This window comes from Diabrotica undecimpunctata, chromosome 4 (assembly GCF_040954645.1).
Source record: "Diabrotica undecimpunctata isolate CICGRU chromosome 4, icDiaUnde3, whole genome shotgun sequence".
NCBI lineage: Eukaryota > Metazoa > Arthropoda > Insecta > Coleoptera > Chrysomelidae > Diabrotica > Diabrotica undecimpunctata.
This window is the reverse complement of record NC_092806.1, coordinates 131,295,237-131,317,693: the sequence shown is the minus strand read 5'-3', so window position 1 is coordinate 131,317,693 and position 22,457 is coordinate 131,295,237. Positions and strand designations below refer to the sequence as shown.

The 22,457-nt window shown below is 31.5% G+C and overlaps 2 protein-coding genes across 2 annotated transcripts; one reads left to right on the top strand and one right to left on the bottom strand.

The window, feature by feature from the left end:
* Nucleotides 1-466: 466 nt before the first annotated feature.
* On the top strand, nucleotides 467-1,150 carry LOC140438949 (uncharacterized). Its single transcript, XM_072528584.1, has one exon. It carries the CDS (start codon nucleotides 467-469, stop codon nucleotides 1,148-1,150), a length of 684 nt encoding a protein of 227 aa, XP_072384685.1.
* A 2,118-nt stretch (nucleotides 1,151-3,268) lies between these two features.
* On the bottom strand, nucleotides 3,269-20,978 carry LOC140440034 (uncharacterized). The gene is made up of 2 exons (XM_072530276.1): nucleotides 20,762-20,978; nucleotides 3,269-9,323 (listed from the first exon to the last, which is right to left on the bottom strand). The coding sequence occupies exons 1-2, from the start codon at nucleotides 20,776-20,778 to the stop codon at nucleotides 8,984-8,986; spliced, it is 357 nt and encodes a 118-aa protein (XP_072386377.1). The 5' UTR covers nucleotides 20,779-20,978; the 3' UTR covers nucleotides 3,269-8,983.
* Nucleotides 20,979-22,457: the final 1,479 nt, after the last annotated feature.

The window sequence follows — 22,457 nt, the reverse complement described above, 5'->3', positions numbered from 1 at the left end:
TCCCTTGCTTTTGAGCTTCCCATTAAACTACCTACATCTTAAAATTTTTTTTTCAAAATTGCTGCTCTTTATTTCTTTTTTGTTTCATCAGTTTTACTTTTGTTTTCTTGATCTCCTGTGGTCAGCCACTTTTGGTAAGCCACTCTTTTATTTTATTTGGTTTTCTATCTTTGTTGTCCACCAATATGTTTTTTGTTTTTAGAATTTATCTGGCCATTTTCAACGTTCTTCTTTTTTTATTTCTTATAAAATCCATATACTTAAACTCGAAATTGGCATAAAAATTATAAAATAAAAATTAAGAAATAACGAAAAAAAATTTTTAAACATATAAAACGACACTGTTGTTCATAGCAACAAAATAGTTTTTATGTTTACTTTTATAAAAAAAAATAGTACGCATTGTAATCACATAAAAAGCTTATTCAAATATTGAATAAGCAATGATATTATAAATGCACTGAAAATGATGAGTTGGATCTACAATTGTGTAGGAGTCAAGGCTGTGATAATAAAGTTCACTATGTCAGGCATCCATACGGGTGTCCAAGCAAGGATCAAGGAAAACAAAATCATGTTTGTGCCTTGTGCAAACCATTCTCCCAATTTGTGTGGATTTTATGCATTTGCAATCAACCCTAGCTGTGTAACGTTTTTGGCAACTTTAGAAAGTGTATATAATTTCTTCTCGTCCTCTCTACATAGATTGGGAATTTTAATGGAAGATATAGGTGTATCTGTAAAACAGCTATCTGACACTAGATGGAGTGCCAATCACGAATCTGTGAAACTTATTTTGAAACATTTTGATAAATTAGTTCAAGTAAGAGAAAAATTGTGTGAAGCTAAGGAAAATATAACACGGGGCTCTGCTGAAATTTTCCTCTGGAATATTTGTGACTTTACATTTCTTGGATTCCTTTATTTATGGGGGTACTTTTTACAAGAAATAAACAGCCCAGAGAGGTATTTACAGGAGGAGTGTTTGACACTCCTTGAAAAAGTCGTAATAAAACTCCGAAGTTTGAAAGTCTTTTTTGAAGACAGTCGATATGAGTTGAGCACGAAGGCTCTCCCGTTTGCTTCGGAGAAATGTGATGAAATGGGAATCTCCCTTGAAAAAAATAGTAGGCGATATTTAAAAAGATAATGCTTGGAGAAACAGCCGAAGATGCCGGACTGTCTCTCAAAGATGAAGCTTAAAGATGTATACTTGAACGTTACACAAGACAAGCTACACCAAGAGCTTCAAACTAGAATGTAAAGAATGGAGTGTATTCGAAAAATTCAAAATCGTTCAGGCCGAGTATTTACTCCATGATTGTGACACAGAATTCGATAAGCAAGAAATTTTTAATGGAATCAAAAGACTTCGCCACCATATAAAAGCTGCAAGAATAAATGAAGATGCCAGAAATTTTAGACTACATTGAAGATGGCACAGTTTATTCTTGATATGGACCTGATGGAATCTGTCCCAAAGATATTTGACGTATCTCTATTGCTTCTAATGAAAGGAGTTTTTCAAAATTGAAACTCATAAAAAGCTATTTACGATTCACTATGAGCCAGACCCGGCTAAATGGTTTGACAATGCTTTCGATTAAATGTGAAGTAGCAAACAACATCAATTTCGACAACGTCATCAAACAATTTTCAGAAATAATAGTTTGTAAGTAAAAATATTGTTCTCAAGCTATTTTCTTGTGGCATTTTAAAGTAATTACTATTTAAATGGGAATAAGCCACAATTTAAGAAAGGGATGGTAAAAAGAGAAAAATCAAAGAAGCGGCTCTAATTATGCTAAATGAGACCAATTGTGTCGCAAATTCCTCGGCAGAATGTAGTAGGATCTGGTTACCCATATTGAAAGAGGAAGTTATTAAAAAGGAAATACCATTATTAGTAAGTCAGTAACATATAGAGCATACACCATTTATGTTTTTTAAATAACAAACATATAAAATCAGAATTTGGTGTTTATTGAAGGTAAACTAAATGCGCGACCAAATACTTACCATGTCGGGATAGTATTATGAGGTTTTTTTTCTGGTTTTTCCCTCATAATTTACTATGGAATCACTAACAGGAGAATTTTACTGTCATCATGGCATGTATTTGTCTTTTTAAAGACGAATTACATGCTATGATCTTTTCTGATGGATATTCTCAAGTAAGTTGATTTCATGTAATCGAATGAACTATCTTACAAGTAAAGTCGTCCCAGGAACGCAACTTAACAATATTGGCAATATCATTTTAAAGTCGTCTACTTTAAAAAGTATAATGTATGTCTGAATTGTCAATATAAATGAGTCAGATAAGATAATAATGAGTCAGTAACAGAAACACAAAAATTTGTTTAATTTACTAATGTTTGTATTTTGAGAAAGATTTCCGAAGTGGAAATTGAAACGTCAATAAACGTACTTTAACCTTTAATTGTAGCTTATTCTCATTTAAATAGTAATTATGTGTATGTAAAAACTGTGAAATAAATGAGAGTATGAATATTAACAAAATAATCTTGTGTTATCAATGTTAACCATTGTTTTAATGTTTGGATAATGAGTAGAGCCAAACCAGAATAATTCAATTAAAAGTAATTTTTAACACAGCATAGGTATAAATGTTATCTTTAAATTTCAAACATGTTGTATTTAGGTAGTTCCTATATGGAGGAAAGTCTTAGCTTTTTTTATATTGGGGAGAGGAGCCTCTTTGGTTACTTCCGCCCCAGGCCTCCTGAATTGTAGTTATGCCACTGCCCCAAACTCTACATCTTCTCTACTCTTACATCTACAACTTTGGCTTTCATTGTTTTAATAACAACACTGCCGATATACACGTCTGGGATGAGACTAATGGTGGAAGGGGTTCTAAAGAACTAGTTTCGTGTCTTAGGAAACATTTATATGAACATGGCAGGACATTCAAACACGTTATGTTCTCTTGCTCATGCACTGGGCAAAACAGAAAGATAAAACTAGCCGTACTCTATTGAAACTTGTTCAGGATCCTTTATTGGATGTGGAAACAATTGATTTAAAATTTATGATACCAGGTCACTCATTCCTTTATTTAATTTTAAAAATATAGAAAACAAAACAAGTATTAAGCTTCGGACTAGTCTACTGTATCGACTTTTTCTTTTTGCTACAGACATTCCCCTCTTTGCTATTTGGTCTTTATTTCGCTGTAGTAATGAACATATTCTTCTATTATTTCGTTTCCTTGACTTTTTTTCTTTATTTCAGAATGCAAATAAAAATCTTTAATATGTTTATTATTTAAAACTTACATTTTAAGATTTAACAGTAAGAATAAAGGTATTAAAAATCTAAGTTAAACTAGAATCCTATGAATTATAAATAAATACAGATAATTACAAAATAAATACAAATTGAATGACTGGAATAATTATTTTACCTCATATTTTTACACGATCGATTCCACTACACATGGAAAGGAATAGAATTTCAGAATAAATACAAGATGACAATATATGATATATTCATATATTTTTCATCTTTTATTTTTCAAATTAGCAAAATCTTACAAAGTACAGGCAAACATACATATAAATAAATTAAATTCTGTACACAAACTTTGATTTTATCCAGAATCTAAAGATATTTAGAGTAGTTTGGGATCACTTACATTTACTAATGGACAAATAACGGGATAAATCGGTGTTGGTCTCAGGTCAGAAGAAACTACGTGAAAAGAAAACGGTGTACATACTTATAATATAATTATCTACTGTTTACAAAACATATAAAATATGCCCACCAACAGTTACTATATTTTCATTCACTTAAAGTTAAAATAATGAAAGTTTAGACATTGCAATAAATAAATATGTATACTGAAAACATACAAACTATTAAATAGTTGACATTATTATGGCAACTCTTAAAAAACTAAATCAACTATTGACTCTCTTGTAAATTTTGAGTTCTAGGTGAAATAAGATGAATGATAAGCTAGAAAATGGGCACAAATAAAGCTGAGCTTTTTGTTGAGATTAGAGGCAGCAGCACGTAAGAAGAAATTAAAATATGTAAACCAATAAGAAATGATACAATCAAAAATACATCTGGTAAAATGATTTTTTCATCAGCAAAGTAAAAAGTTATGTGGACACAATAAATTTCAATATTTGATTCATTCCCATAACCCTGTACATACTAATAAAGAGAATATAAAAAATGTGCAACCACTGCATTCAGAATAATAGCTATGTCAAAAACTCTAATAAGCAAAAACAGTTTTTTTCTACACACGAAAGTAGCAAACAACGATGGTCAATAATTTCGATCCTACACCAATTTTCACACGATATACATATAATTTCACACATAATAATGAGAATTACAAAAAAAGCTAGACTGATATCAGAAAGGATAACAAACAGCTAACAATCGTCATATAATCTTTTAGTAATCCTTAAACTTTTATACAGCTGTCACATATCAAAGACAAACTAGTAAAATTTAATGTAGATACCAAATATGGCACTATAATGAATACATTTAAGTTGGGAGGCGACGGGGGCTTAAATGCCAAAAGCAGCAAAACGACTTTGATACCTTTCACAAGGAGGCGTAAATACAATTTACAGGCTCCAAATTATGAATGGCATCACATTAGACTATTCTAAATCTAGGGAGTAAAAGAAATTCATATTAAAAAAATCTTATTAAGAGCTTTGGTGGCATGTTGGACCTGCCGCGAGACATTTGACCTAAAACCGAAACTAATCCTCTGGCATATAAAACGATTATTAGACCCATGGTCACATATGAATCACTAGTATGGTGACCAAAAATACAACAAACAACAGCTAACGCCAAGCTGCAGAAAGTGCAGCGGCTAGCTTGTCTGGGAATCACAGGGGCAATGTCAATAGGCTCCATTGCAGCTCTAGATGCGATGCTGAACCTTCCTCCCTTGCAATTCTACATAAGGAGGGAGGCAGTAACTACCACCTTAAAACTGCTACCGAGGAACCCCCATCGACGTTATCACTTTATTTTTAATTTATATAATATTTTAAATGTAAATCAAAGGTTTTTCTCATCAATCAAAGTGGGATTACTTTCTTACATGTATCCCTGATGATGGTCTGACATGACTGATTCTTTTTGATACTTTCATAATTTTATAAATTATACCAATCACAGTAGACGATTTTACTTCATTACAATGTAAGTTTTTTTTAATGTAATAATTTACACAATTAATAATTTAAGAATATTTCTAATGGTAATTACACATCAACTTTCCTTTTCAAACAAACTTAGATACTACTGATGAGATTTATTAAAAAAAAAATAGTTGGGTTGTGTATGGAGAGGTTTGACTTCGAACTATAAAATAGTTGGGTTAAATCAAATATGCTTTCTATATGAACCGATCTATAGAGCAAGAACATAAATTATACCCAAAGTATGCATTTTTTGGTATGGCTATGAAATCAACTCATGCGATTGACTTATTACTCAGCGTAATTACAAAGTTTACCTTATAATTTTTTGCAGAAAATACCATTTGTATTTTTTTGTTGTATCAACTTTATTTGTTTCCTCATCCCATCACTGTTGATATAATTAAAGATCTACTGATACACATAAACATGTTTAAAACATAGGTAGTTAAGCATAATAGATTTACAAGATAATGTTATTTTCAGAACACAAAGGTAGTTTTTCTGAAGCAAAATATTTTCAGGGATATGTGAAACATATCAGTAATTCAGGTAATATATATATATCCCCAGGAATATGTTACCCAGTTAATGTTAATTTACTATAAATAAATAAACGAGTTGTCTGGAAACAACAACCTGTACCTTCCAAAGTAGGTATTACTAAAAAAAAAAAATAATAAATGAAAACGACAATTATTAATTTTCCCACTTCTAAAATGATAAATTTATAAAAATTATTCAATAAAAACTGGTATTGCAAAAATTATAAATTTGAAAAAAAAAACATAAGGAGTATTTTCTATTTGATCTATCTATGACATTGGAAACAATTTCTTCAACGAATTTTCCTGTCTTGATTTCAATCCTTATAACACTCACGCACAAACAGCTTTGGATACCCAATACTTCAAATTTTATGTTTACATAGGTGGGTGCTGCAGATAATGTTTAAAAAATAATCTTTTATTATAATTATTATACTTTAGGGACAAAAATTAATACAGGAAAATTGTTCGTAATTAAATTTACTATTAAAAAATGGTTGGTTAAAAAACGTGAAATTGGTTAATGAAATGTGGTGCGGGCAGCAAAAATAACCATTTGGAAATTTGCTAATAGAAAATTAGGAAACGTTTTAAAGATATGTATCCCTAAATTAAAGATATAAAGAAAAATGGTACATCTAAGACTATCATTTTCGGAAGAAGGAAAGTACACAACACAAAACCACCGCAAAAACTGCAGTACAAAAACACTGCTGTTGCTACAGCTTCCTGCCAAAAAACTTTGTCACTGCTGTTGCTACGGCTTTCTGCCAAAAACTTTGTTTATCTTTGCTTTATAACAGCATTAGAGCATGCCTTTAAAATGGTCAATTGGGACTACAAAGGAGGAATTGGACTTTGCGTGCCTCAGAATGAACTTGACCAAAACTAAGTTTATGGACAAATATACTTATTTGGGTCATGAAATAAGAATCAGCAGGGATAACCAAACATGCTAAATCCAAAAACGAAAATTACTTTTGCGTGAGCAGCCTTTGGAAAACTGCACGACACACTTACGGCCAACATACGAATTAGCCTCAAAAGAAAAGTATTTGAGCAATGCGTATTACCGGTCATGACCTATGGGACAGAAACTATGACCAAGACTACGGCTTCGACATTGAGAGTGGCACAGAAAGGAAGGGAACGGTCTATGCGGGAGTGACGTTGCGAGACCGAATAAGAAACAAAGATCTGCGAAGAAGGACGAGTATTGCTGATGTTGTGGAACGCATAGCGGAACTGAAATGGAATTGGGCAGGCCATGTAGCGAGAATGTACGACGGACGAACAAAATTACAAATTGGAGGCCAAGAGCAGACACACGTAGTACAGGAAGACCACTTACACGTTGGACTAACGACATCAGGCGTATCACCAAAAATTGGCAACAAAGAGCACAATTGTAAAGAATGGAGGAGTTTAAGGGAGGCCTGTGTCCAGCAGTGGACGTGATCAATAAAGGCTGGATGATGATGATTTTTGCTTAAAAAATGAGACATTTTAGCTTACTACTTCAACATTGAGTAATAATAAGGTACCAGCAGAAATTTGGTTTGGCAAAAGCCATTTCTTCTTCACGTGCCAGAATTATCCGACGTTTTCGATCACCAATGTGTCCATTCATGAATGTTTTTTAACTAAGAAACCTGTTTTCTTCCTACACCTTTACGGTCTTCTATTTTACCTTTGAAGATCAGTTACCGTATTCTATATCGATTTCTTCTCACTATACGTCCCAGGTAAGACATTTTCCGGTGTATAAAAGTCTTTAGCAATTCACTATCTTTGTTGACCCTTCTTAGTACTTGCGCATTATTTCATTTCTCGCTGTCCAAGGTATCTTCAGTATCCGTCCAAGAATTCACATTTCTAATGCTTCGATTCATGCCTCATGACAGTTCCCAAATTTGTAATTTTGTGAAATTTTTTGCACCTTGTACATATTCCCACTGAGAATCAACATAACAAACTTGACAAAAAAGGGGTCACAAAATATACCTTGTAGGATATAAAAACAATGGGTACCATATCTGGAATCCAAATGAGGAAAAAGTCCAAAATGTTGTCTTTGATAAGTCCAGAAAGGGTCATATGTGAATATGAGAATAAAGAAGAATTGACTGACTTAGAAAGTTGTTCGAATGAAGAAACAAAGGAAAAATCACAAGTGAATCCAGTGACAGGAAATTAAAGCCCACAAAGAACCAAGCAAATTCTGGTTATCTAAAAGATTATCATTTTAATGACAGTGGAATGATGGCAGCATTATTTTTTGAATATTTTGACTCTCCACAAAGTTTCAATGATGCCGTGTCATAGGGATGGAAAATATTATAAGAGTGTGAACGAAATGCAATCAACAAGAATGTAACTTGGGAAATAGTCAAACGACCTACGGTGTCGAACTGATAGACTCAAGATGGGCGTTTCATGAAAACATCAAAATGATGGAGCAGCTATAAAAAAGGCTTGATTAGTTGCCAGAAAAAATCAACAAGGATCATGCTTTTAAGATGTACTCTCCAGTAGCAAAAATGATGTCCATTTGAATACTGTCGTTGATTATAGAAAAACATTTATGCATAAATCAAATAGATTTTAAATGTGCATTTCTTAATGATAAATACTGTTAGATCTGCGTAACTCTACACATTGTTCGTCACTGCCAGAAATGCTTAGAACAGGTTTTTTAGAACCTGATCAGGTAACATACATAACTGCGAAACAGATAATAGGCTTTCAAACGACATATTTGAGATCTACAATCTAAATAATATTAGTTACAAAAAAAATTCAAAAGTTACAAAAAAAGTTCCCAAAAAGTAAAAATTAAAAAACATTCATCTCTTTTTTAAGTTTTAGATTGAAACAAAATTTTAAAGTAACCATATTAAAATTTAGTAACCATCTCTACTAGTGGACATAAAGTTTCTTGTTGTGCATAATATGAACCAGATAAACGTGGCAAGACATTGTACACTAGAATTTCAATTATTTACAAAATATAGTTAAAATATTACTGCAATTACCATTTAAAATTTTGTGGGGGAAATAAACAATTACTTCAAGTAAACTTTTCGACGATAAAACAATTAAATATTTATTTTTAAGCTCAACACAGTTGATAAGTCTTTTTTAAGAGTAGTTACAATGTCCCTTAACTCTCAGGAAGGGTACTATCGTTATAATTCAAGACATATACAATATAAACGAGGCTTATCAATTTTGGCATCCTCTTTGTACTCTCTGAATATACATCTCAAAAAGCAACTTGTTTATTTTAAAGTAGTGAGGATTCTGCACTTCTGTCAAGTCAGGGGTATACTCCGCCTGTTGATAATGCAAAATATTGGAATCTAAGCTTTGATCAGAACTAGGTGGAGACTCAGGAATGTAGTTTATGTAATTTGGAGGTCCGGGGCCCCATTCTGCAGAGTTCATAGTACTGGGATGACTAGCATTATCTAGTAGCATGCTACCATTGATATGAAGGTTATTTATTCTTTTTGATAAGGGCATGAATTCAATTTCATCTTCTTTAGGATTTCGGCCACGTTTTCTAAAAAGGAAACAAAAAACACACATGATAATTATTTACATACTATTCCTAAAAGATAAATAAAAAAATACATACAGCGTGGCATTTGGGGAGTGCCGAGAGAAGTGAATACTTCTTATGGCGTGTTATTACTATATGTAGGTTAATGAAATTTTATGTCTGTTTATTACTAAATTGTTAATATTTGTTATAATATTACTACACATCTGTTCCTTAAAATTAAAAAATCTTAATTTTTTTCTTTAAAAATTTTGTTTAATGATTTGTTAAATATAATATAGAATTTATTCATCATATACATTTTCATTATAATCTATATAAGTTTTTAAAATTGTGGCGGTGGCTAGAATAAGGACCTATAGACCTATGTGCCCTTCTTCTGGAGAATTGAATTCTTCATGTTGTTTTCTGTCAGTCCACCAAATTTTTATACGAAATTACGGTTTTTTACGTTAGATAACACTTTTTTTTAGTGAAGTGCTAAAACAGCTAAGAAAGATTTGTGCCTCTATATCAACTCCGCTTTGGTGAATTTCTGACAATGTGATTGGGGTTATATTATACGTTCAACTGTAAGTTTAAGTGTATTCTTAAAACCTGTGGCGCACCCGGGGGGAGGGGTATGGAGGTTAACCCCCCCCCCCCAGATTATATAAAGTAAAAAATTTATAAGAATAGTAGGAAAGTGTAACTTGTCTTTCTCACACAATACAAAAAATCCAAAACGCTACTTGAATAATTAAATTACCACTTTAAATATGTAGAACACAATAATTATTGTATAAATACACAATGATTAATAATATTTTTCATTATATTTAGATATATATACCTAATATTAGGCTTCTGACAAAAGTAGACAGAACGAGTCTGTTGCGAGTAGCATGCGCCTACAGGACTGTATCTGCGGCGGCCTTGTGGACTATCACCGATTGTGTTCCTCTGCATGTGTTAGCAGTAGAAAGGAGACATATCTATGAGAGAAGAGAGCATTTGACAACAGCTATAAAAAAAAGAAGAAAGGGAAAGATGGCAAGAAGAGGGGAACAACAAGGAAGATGTTGCCCAGTAGACCAAGATGCTGATCCCGAGCTTAAGGGACTGGGTAGATTGTCTGTTTTAGGGCGTATCTTCATAGGTTCAGAAAGAGAGATAGAGATAAATGCCTATACTGCGAATATTCCGACATTGTTACTCACACAATGCTGAATTGTAATAGATGTACAGTGGAGAGAAACAGAACATATAAATAAGTATGGAGGGACAGAAATAGTGTTCACAATTACACTCGAGCAGGTCATTAAAAAGAAAGAAGAAGAGAAACACCAACCGGGCCAACGACAGAGATAAGATCTAATTACTATATTAATGGGAATAAGCCGCAATTGAAGGTTAAAATAAGTTTATTGACGTTTGAATCTATGATCTTGCACTGATAACTTGTTTATACTCCAACAATTTATAGAAAAAAGAATAGCGGTTGGTACCAAAGTACATCTAGCCTTCATCGACCTAGAAAAGGCGTATGATACAGTCCCAAGAATTAAATTGTGGCAAGTTTTACAACAACTCGACATTAGTCCATACCTTTCAGGAATAATCACAGAAGTATACTGGGAAAACTCATTACCTAAAAATCGGAAAATAGACTATCAGAGCCAATAAAAGTAACTAAAGGACTAAAACAAGTCACCCTTACTGTTTAATTTATATATTGAGGCAGCCCTTCAAAATTGGAAAAACCACTGCCAGGGAATGGGAATCCCCATAGGAAATGACGTACTGTTCTCCCTGAACTTTGCGGATGACCAAGTCGTCCTAGCTCAAGATTCTTATGATCTAGAAATTATGATAAAGCATCTATATATACAGAGAATATGTAAAATGGGGGTTACAAGTCAGCATGAAGAAAACAGAATATTTAGTTATCAATTCAGATGCGAGGTTTGAAGTGTTGATCGACGAAGACGTGGAAATCAAACAAGTGGAAAAATTTAAATATTTAGGTGCACTCATTGCTAAGAACGGCCTGGGAGAAACCGAAATTAAACACCGAATTAATCAGGGACGTAAAATTGTAGGATGGCTGAACTCCTTATGGTGGGATCACAACATTTCCAAAATGAACAAAAAAAGAATAGGGCAGACCATGGTTGAATCAGTTCTTTGTTATGGCTCTGAAGTATGGACAATGAATGCAGACCTGAAGAGAAGATTGTTGGCAGTTGAAATGGATTATTTGAGAAGAAGTGCTAGAACATCAAGGCAGGAAAAGAAGAACAACGAATATATAAGAAATAACATGAATGCTACAGAAACGGTCATTGACAGAATAGAAAGAAGAGGTTCAAATTGGTTTGGACACCTATTGAGAATGCCTGACGAACGTTGGCCCCAAAAACTTCACAAATAGAAGTTCCCTGGAAGAAGAAAAAGAGCTCGACGCTCATGGAATGAAGGAATTAGAAGAGCGATGGAATCGAGAGGTTTGGAGGAGGAGCATGCCTTGGACCGGCAGGATTGGCGGAGAAAAACAGGAATACGGCGATAGCCGTCTCCAAAATGTATTGTATTTACAAGTTGGATTAATGTCAAATGTCAATAAACTTATTTTAACCTTTAATTGTGGCTTATTCCCATTAAAATAGTAATTACTTTAAAATTTCACAAAAAAATAGCTTCAGAACAATAGATAAGATCTAGATAAGAGAAATGAGTGTTCTAAAAATGTCATCAGCCTTTCAGCGGCCACCCCACTTTCGGAGTACGGTACGTGCGACAGTCAAATGCGCAAAAGTAAGAGAGGGTGGTTTTAGTTGGTAGGCAGGATAATAGATACCTGAATCTTTGGCACTGCTATCTTTAGTACTTTAAATTAAACTAAAACCCAAATTTTAGGGACTCAAACGAAAGTTAGCATAAAAAAATTTGAAAAACCCCCCCTCAGATAAATTCTAGGTGCGCCACTGCTTAAAGCAATGGATGGTCGTAAAGCTATTTTGGATATTGCAGTGTCACAAGGAAATTTGTTCAGAAAGACCATTGGAAAGAAAACGTGGCAAAATCTAAGAGGCAGAGTGGACAGGAATATGTGTCAAAATTTACGGGAAAAGCTGTACAAGGTAAGAGATTTTCTGTTGTCCATAAGTGTTGTGTAGCAAAATGTTTTGCAAACATAACTTTACAAGATCAAATGCGATTATTTGACTCTTTTTATGATAACGGTTCAAAAAAAGAACAAGACACTCTTCTAGCAGGTTATATGGCATTGTTTCTTCAGAAAGATTTAAAATCTCAAAATTAGCAGACGGTATTACTGGAAATACGAGATTAAATGTGATGTGCCCGTGTGCCGTTCCTTTTTTGTTGACTTATCTCAAGCAGGAGTGAAGTGTGTAAGAATGTTACAGAAAAAAATTGTTGAGAAAACCCCACTTGATGAAAAACATGTTTTTAAATGTTTGTTGCTATACTTTGTATATTTGTATTTGTTATACTTTTAAATGTACCGAATTAACATATGCCAAATAAAATATTGTGAACATGTATTCAAATACGACATAGTTAAAACCATGAATAAAGACCATTTTGCCATTTACATCTGATAATTTTATTACTAGTGGACCAAGTAAGTGAAGTCTATTACATCTTTCTGTATAACATTTTACTGCTCTGTTGTGTAAATCAGCGCTGCTCAACAAGTTTTTGTTTTATTATTTTATTGCAATAGTACAGAACAGTTAAAAAACATGTTTTAATGATTTTTGTTGTTTAATTTCTTGTGACATATAATGTAAGTTTACAAAATAATTAAAGTTATGCCTTTCAAGAATATATTATTAGAAAAATAAGGTTCCAACCACACATATAATTAAAAAATGATTCATGTTATCTAAAAACTGTTATCGACAAAGAAATATATATTGCGGTGATATCTGTGAAGACCTAATTACCATCAAATTGATACTTGACATTTTGTATTACAATTTTGTTAATGGTTAAAAATTAAATGATCTGGTATTATTTAATCTCTTAGTGGGAATTACATAGTAGGTAAATGGTTCATTGGCCACAATGTTATTTAAAACTATTATTGTTATATTAAAATTATTATTCACTTTGCACCAATGTGCAAACGCAAAAATCAACAAAAATATTAATAAATAATACTGATTAACTTATGTTTTAAGTTTATGTAGTATTCAATTTTTAGTTTATTTAATAATCTTAATTAGTAATTAGTATTGAGCATAGTATATAAGTATTATAGTATAATAAACTGAATGATTACTATATTTAAAATGGCATTAATAAAATAAATTTTATATAAATATTACATTCAGTTCATTTGTCTTTAATAGAACAAAATTCAACATTCTTGCTGAACATAAAATATAGGAAATTAAATAATTTAGTTTTCAAGTGACTGGAATTAAATTTTAAAGCAACAACTGTTTGAGGCACACTGATCAGAACTTAAATACATATTGGTCTTCTAATATGGTTTTGACTTATATAATTTCTACATCAGAATCTAAACAGAGGCAATCAAGTCACACAATAATCAATTTATTTTATAACATGTGTTTTATTTCCATGATCATTTCATGAAGAATGTAAATTATGATATGTAGAAAAATTAACACTATAGAGCGTTTCACGTTAAGAAAATAACATTGCGGAGATTAGGCCATGTATGTCTTGTGGACGATAGAAGCACGACAATGTCACGACATGAATTAAAATTAATGTTTTTTAACGTAATTGGCCAAAAGTGCCCATTCGAAACAAGAGATGAAAAGTAGGGAAATGATTTTAATTAAACAAATAATATTTACCAAAGATAATTTTATTTTATATTATTTTAATTATAGTAACGACAGTTTATTTGTTTTTTCGGTGAGAATACCATATGCCATGAATCATAGAAATCAGTAGAAAATATTGCTTAGCTAAATCATGCTTTTTCCGTCTATTAAAGATAAGTAATTAAACGGACCGCTTTTTGTAGCTCGGTTGTCCAGCTATCCGTTGGAATTCATATTTCTAATTACTAATTGCAACTTAAAATAATACGGTGTGCGTATGTCAGCGATTTTGTCATTCTCTGACTACATAATGATAAGGCTTTGTGGTTCTTTAGTAGTTATTCTGAATTTACAGTTAAATATTAATTGAAAATTCAAAAATGAAGCCAAGGGAATATCTTGGACATCCGTGCAAAACAAATTGTTTTAAATGTATTTAATTATCATCTAAATTTAAGAAGTGGTGAAAGTGTTAGAAGTTTAACTGATAAAGTAAGTGCTATGACGGAAGTAAGTTTTAGTACTATTTCTAAAATACGCAAAGAAGCTGCGGAAGGAGGACAGTCCCATAAAAAAAACAAGAAAACGTACCAAAAGTAGAGTGAACAGCAGAAAGTTCACTTACGATGCAGTAGTTCATACCCGGCTACGTGCAATCGTGCATAATTTTTTCTTTAAAAATTTACCGCCGACATTGAACAAAGTTTTTGCACTGTTTAAAAAAGACAAAGATTTAGCAAACATGTCACGCACAACAATATGGAGAATACTCCATGAAATGAACTTTGTTTTTTGCAAATGAGGAGTAAAATCAAGCATGATTGAACGGCCCGATATTCTAAAAGGAGGCATAAGTATTTGCGTGAGATAAAAAAATTTCGTTCTCAAGGATACACCGTCGTTTATTTGGACGAAACTTGGGTGAATGTTGGACATAGTGTTTCCAAAGAATGGAAGGTCCTCTCAGTGACTTAAACCAGGGATGCGTTTGTTAAGGGGTTGTCAACAGGCCTAAAACAGCCGACACAACGAGGCCCCCGATTTGTTGTAGTGCATGCGGGTAGCGAATTGGGCTTTGTAGAAGGAGCTGCTTTTTGGTTTTTAGCTAAAAAAACTCAGCGGACTATCATGATGAGATGGATGGTCCTATATTTGAAGATTGGTTTAAGGAAAAGCTGCTTCCTAATCTTCCAGAGAAAACTGTTGTGGTGATGGACAACGCTTCATACCATTCGAGGAGAGAAGTGATTCTGACACAAGCCTTCAATAAAGATCAAATTAAGACATGGTTGCTAGATAAAGATATCTTTTTTGAAGAAGATTATTTAAAATCAGACCTCATGGAAGTCGTAAACACATACAAAGAATATATAAAATATAAAATCGACGAGTTGTGCAAAGAGAAAAATTTTGCCATTCTGAGACTACCTCCATACCATTGTGAGTAAAATCCAATTGAAACGGTATGGAGTCAAGTCAAAAGACATATTGCCTCACACAACACAGAGTTTAAGACCGCCGCTATGGAACAATTAATAAGAAATGCATTTGGTGTAGTAACAGTGGAAAACTGGAAAAACACTTGCTATTAAGAAGGAGCAGAAATTTTGGGTTATTGACGGGTTGATAGACGATATTGATCCTGCAGTAATAAATGTGACAGTTGACAGTGACAGTAATGAAAGTGATAGCGATGATAGATAAGATGAGGATGATGTTAATATGCAGTGAGTAAATTATGTGATAGTGTGCAAATCGGCGAACACAAAGTGCCAAACCCGAAAAGCCTGTTAATAATAAACTCCGGCAAAAGTGAAAATTAGGTAATAGTGCGAAAAATTTCATATAATATAACATAAGCAGAATGGGGGAGACACCTGTGGTCAAAATAGCAAGAGATAAATCATTAATCGGTAGAAGAAGTATCGACCGACCGCGCAAAAGATGGATTGACAACCTTCCATAGAGGTATCAATCCGCCAATGAACAAGCAGGATTTCTTATAAAGAGGAAGAAGAATAGGAAGATAAAATATAACTTTGATACACCAGATTTATTGGGACACCTTGTATATTTCAAAATAATTTTAAAATGTAGCTTTTATCAACTTACAATCTAATAATTTAAAATTTTTTTACTCTTTCGTAAATCTTTCATAAAAATTTTATATGTGTGTAATTATTACTTACATGAAAATAAAATTAGAGCTGCACTTGTTTTTTTAGTTACATCTTATCTAAAGCGTTAATAAATATGTAATGTTAAATAATAGTAAAATTTAACTATTTTTATTAGACCTATAATAATTACTACCTATAGACATTACTTTGTATTCAACTATACATATCCTTTTATTAGTGAAATTAATTAACTACAACTACACAGTGCTGAATATGGCTCTGATTAGAATGAATCATATATCGACAATCTAATAGCAACACGTGACTGAGAGTTTTGGCAACACAGATCTCCATAAGCGCAATGTTATTTTCTTAACTTGAAACAAAGTATAGAAATGTTATATAAAGTATAATTACTGACAGCAACAAATAGAATATGATAGTTTTTAACACATATAGAAGTGAACAAAGTCACTCTCAGATAGATTATTTGAGTAAAAGAATGGTGAAAGGAAGACTTATAAAATAGCCAAATAAAACAAAGGAGGCAAATGATTTAAATCAGATAAATAGTGCATGGAACAAATCGATACTTCAATACAAAAGGGCCACAAATAAAAAAAAAACGAAAATAGCGTTTATTCAAAAAATCTAACGTTAAGCAGTCATATTTTTATATACCACTAAAACCCCCATATATTTTACGTTGTTTAATATCGAAATGACACTAGCGCCCTTTTTGCATTTTTGTATTTGAGAGAACAAATATGGACAAAACCGGCAATTTGTTAGTTGTGTCCTGACAGTCGAAGTTAACGCACGTTTCTTTTGTGTTAAATAGTCACATTTCAAAAAACCCTAGTCTTTGTTATCGTTTTTATAAACAAAAGTGCCACATTCCGAAATAAGTCCGTTTTGCATAGAAGATTCACGTAAGTAAGTATATTATTATTTCTTAAACAAAAGATATGTGTAATAAAATATGGTCATTTTATAAAAAATATTCGCATATATATATATATATATATATATATATATATATATATATATATATATATATATATATATATATTTCTTAATCAAACAGAATGTATTAAGGAATATGTTAATTTTGCTTATCATATTCTCGGAGCTGCTATATCATTTAAAATAAAAAACGGCCACATATTGGGATACAACTTGATATCTAATAAAAAGTGTTTATATAAAACAATAATATTTTACTTGTGCAACTCTAATAAAAACAGAAATGCGATATTGTTAACTGTACATCAACAATTTATTTGTTGCAGAATGAGTAGAAGAGTGCATATAATACTCGACACGGTTGGCTATCAAACCAATACTAATAAACCTGAGAAAATTGAAGAAATAGGATTCAAGGAGTAAGACAACTGTTATGATACCTGGTAGCCAACATAATTTTATTGTTTTTGGTGATGATGGCAAAAACTACCAAACTAATAACCTAAACACCAGACCCAAAGTAATAGTTCAGGAAACTGAATATGACAGCGACTCTGCATCTACTTGTCTTCATCAAAGCAGCTCGTCTTCGTCTTCAAGCAGTTAGTCTTTGTTTTCAAACAATTCTAGGGTTGATTTCTCTTCAGACGACAGTGTTAAGGATTCCGACTATAAAACCAAGGACGATTCACTAAAGAGTAACACTGATCCTGATGAAAATAATGTTAAAGGCAGTTAATGGAGCAGCAACAAATATCTTCAAAACCTGGACCCCCTGGTTCTAATAACAAAATAAAAAAATTGTATATCCAAATAAATTGACTGTAGAATGTTCCCCTGTTAAGATCCAGTCTATATCAATAGATGTTCAGCCACCCAATGTTGATATACTGCCTACCAACACTGAGGTGGTCTTTAATATTTACTTATCAAGTACTGTTGGTACATCTGACAATGAAAACAATGAAAAAGAAAAAGGTCACAAAAGGAAGGCAAATCCAAATCTATGAAAACGAAATGTTACCAAGTTATTAAGAAATATTGGTAAGGCATATACATCCTTGTCAAAATCTAAGAGAAAGATTGAAGAAAAATAAATGGGACCGTTTGTGCTGATAAGTGCAAGTTACAATGTTTTACAAAATTTACAACCCAAGAAATACTAAAAATTTTTAATGCGTTTTGGAAAACTGCCGATTTAAAAATACAAAGACAATTTATTTACTCCAATATGACTGAAATTGTACCAAAGTATCGTTATATATGATTCATTCATTCTACAATTCAAAGAAATGTGTCCAGAGCTTTGAAGTCTTCTCCAATTTATTTGCCTGACCAATATATAACATTAATAAAAACTGCAAAGAAAAAAGGGCCACCTTATTCAGTGAAAGAACTGACGCATGAAAGTTTCTTTGATCTCAAATAACTTGCTTGTGGAAACTACACAACCAACGAAGATGAGATAGGTTGAAATGGTATAAAATAAAGATAATTCGCATGGAAAAACAAAAAATTAACACATTTTCATACAAGACTGATATTAGACCAAAGAGATTAGGATATTCTCAGAAGCTCAAAAATTGCACAACCAAAGAAACAAGGTATTCTTAACCTGATAAATAAAAATATCATACCAAAGTATTATGTAGGATGGTTTTCCAATCTTTAAGACTTATGTTCAAGTATAGAGATATACAGATTTTTATATATGGTTAATTTATTTTTGACCATATGTTGTTTATTTAACCAATAATGTTCAATAAGTACAAATTATGACCAAAATATGACAGTTTTTATTAGCTAGTTATAATTGTACCTTGTATTAGTAAAAATAATAGCTCATTTTTGAATTGCCTTTAATAAGTTATCAGTACCTACCTACCTACCTATGTAACTTGAGAATAACTAGTTTTAAGTTAAGATACAGACTTTTATTATGTTTCTGAATCCCATACTTATTTAGTTTTAGAATTATCTTTTGATATTTTTATAGCCTCACATTGTCATCTTTTTTTTTGTAATAATTGACACACAATTTTTTGTATTTCTTGTCATTTATGACAATAAATATTTTTTTGTAATAATTGACAATAATGACAAAAACATTGATCAAAATATATGTTTCTTTGGTATGTGTCCTTTTATTTTAAATACTTATATTACAAATATTTTTATACAAAAGAGACACATCTGCTAATATCACTTTCAGGAAAATACTTACGTTGTATCTGAATACAATATCAAATACAGTTTAAATTTACCTTTCTAACAATATTTAACTTGCATCTAAAAGATATAAAATAAAAAAGAAATAAACCAAAAATAAAAGTCAAAACTTTGCCTAGCTCCCATGTAAAAACTGTGATTTTGGTTTGTGGCTCTTTTGTATTGAACTAGCGAAAAATATTAAAAGGTGATGTGATACTTTTGGCAATTTATTAAATGAAAAATTTTATAGAAAACCCATAGAACTGAGGAAGTAAAAGCAATATTCATTAAAATAGCAAATGACCAAGTTACTCAAGTACTACAAAAAATTAAGAAAGGTAAAGCAGTAAAATCATTTGATTTTCCTGGTAGGGTAGCGATCATGCTAGGAGAGATAGAAACAAGTGTTGCTGATAATGAGCTGTTAATAGAAAATACTGAAAGGAAATTAGAACAAAGACTGGTACAGTGGACACAAGCTTTTTATGAAAAAGGTTTAAATCTTAGTAGGACAAAAACAAAGTACCTCTCAGTTAATTTAAAAATGGAATTAGTGTTACAAATAGTATGTATATTACTGCCTAATATATAACTGTAAGACAGTGGGTTGTGTGTTGTGTAACACTTCAAAAGAAACAATGAGTGAATGTGGTGGAAAAGAGAATTTTTAGATGGATGAGTAAAGTGACAAAAAAGGATAAAATTAAGAATGAATCAACGATCTGATTAATACCAACTCAAAGATTTAAAAACAGTTTAAACATAAAATATATAAAGTTGTTTCGTTATGGTAAGAGTGTAAACACCCATTCATAAAATATATAAGACAGATGTTGAAAACACTTCTTCAGTATCATTCTTGATTTTTATGGTTATTGTATTTGAATTATTCTTTAAATGTTCTATAATTTTGACCTGTATCAACAAACATCAATAACACATTAAAAAATATATATAAACTACAAAAAAATTAAAAATTGATGAGTGTCATTGCAATGATGTGTTAATTTCATTGTAATGACCTTCCACAAGATAAAATTATTCTTTGGTTATGAAGTCCCTAGTCACGTAGAGATGTAAAAGTTCTTAGACAATTCTAATTTCTAATCAAATTTAGACAATTATTTATTACATTGTATCATAGATTTTGTTTGTAAACATGTTTTTAAAAGCACTGGATATTTTATATTTACTAAAAATGTTAAAATAAAATTCAATAAATGTATCTTACTTTTGGATATTATATTATGCGAAAATTAGGTTTAATGAAATAAAAGAAATGTTCCGATACTAGTGTTAATTTTTAATAAAGTTAAAAAATAAAATGGGGTACCTATTGTTTTGAGTCATTGTGGGTTAATGTGTTACTGTTTCAATAGCACATATTATGTGTAACCTATAATTTGTTGTCAGTTTAAAAAATTCGCCGAGTTTAGATGATTGGCAGTTTAATTGTTTAAGATCTGTAAAAATTAAATGCAATAAATATAAATTATTATTGACGATATCTTCACGTTTTTGACACTACTGACAATTCAAGAAATTTTATTCAAAGAGCAGATGTTTGTAGAGATGTGATTTAACAATACGAGCAATCGGTAACGATCACTCAAACGAAAGAAAAATCGATTTGCTGAATCAGAAAGATAATAAAGTGAATCGGTTAAATTTCAAAAGTGACAATAATTATATGGATTGTAGATTGTATTACCTATTATATTTTTGTGATTACTCTGAGTTTAGTTTTCTGAAGCTCTCAGAATATTATACGTAGCGAGTAGAAGATTGTAATAACCTTTTTGCGTTCTTTTAGCGTGAAATATGTTTCCATATTTCAGGATGCGGCTTTTTGGGATGTCGCAGAATGGTTCTGGCCCGATAAAATGAGCTCCTTCTTTAGCCCATTAACAATTCCTTTAATGGCATTTCTTTCAACGTTTTCTGGCTTCGTTATAATAATCAAAATGAGTTTTAAATGTGAAGAGTGTAGCTTTCGTATGCAATTTTTGTATTTTGCTGCAAATGAAGTCAGTTTCTATAAATTTTTGCCATTTATTACGATTCTTATACGATCAATAAAATTTATCACTTCCATTGATCCGTTACTGTTTAATTTCCATTGTTAAAGCTGAATCTTCAGAAGTTGTAACATGACATTTCGATTTTTAGTTTTGGTAACAAATATGAGGTATTTGAAATATGCCAACACACGCTGAATTAAAACTTCCACATTACAAACGATCGCACATCACAGGAAATGTTTCTACGAAGACGATATTGAATGGAATTTGTAACTAAAGTGCTGAAGTTTCAAAAAACGTACTTGTGTAATCGAAAAACAGTAGTTTTAAATATTTTAGATCGTTTAAATAAACAAAAATAAATACGAAATCTGCACTCTTCATCTTTAAAAAGCAATTTGATTTTTGTCGATGGGACACTCCAATTAAAAGATATCGAATTTTTACTGTCGAGTTCGTGTTTCGAAATCAATTTTGTTTAAAATTGATTTCGCGCGCATATGATTTTTAGAGGTTCAGTGTCAGTTTCGTCTCTGACTACTGGAGTATAAAAATACAACAGTTTTGTTTGCATGGGAAAGGATTGCGTCAGAAAAACAGGAAATAGAAAAATTAACAGCTAGATTATTAATTGCGAAGCCAAGGGTTAATATCAAAGTAGAGAAAGTTACTGAACTGGTAACAAACGAAGATTTTTTAAGTGTAATAAAATTTAATATTTAAAAAAAAAAACTGTAGATAAGTGAAACGTAATCATTGCAAAAGAAATTTAATAAAACAACAACAAAATTCCGAACCGAAAGAGAAATTCGAACCATCGTAAAGACAACATAAATCATGTTATCAGAAGCTAATGTTAATAAAGAATTTACGGGCTGAGGCTGTGAACACAGAAGTACTTTTATGTTGAAATTATTATTGAAAATGAATATATAAGAAACAGAAAAAATTGTTTGGTTAGACAATGATCAAACAAGTTTTCTATGTATTAATAATAAAACCAAGCAC

Excerpts from the sequence above, each read along its gene's own strand:
- LOC140438949 (XM_072528584.1), top strand. The coding sequence starts at position 467 with ATGATGAGTTGGATCTACAATTGTGTAGGAGTCAAGGCTGTGATAATA.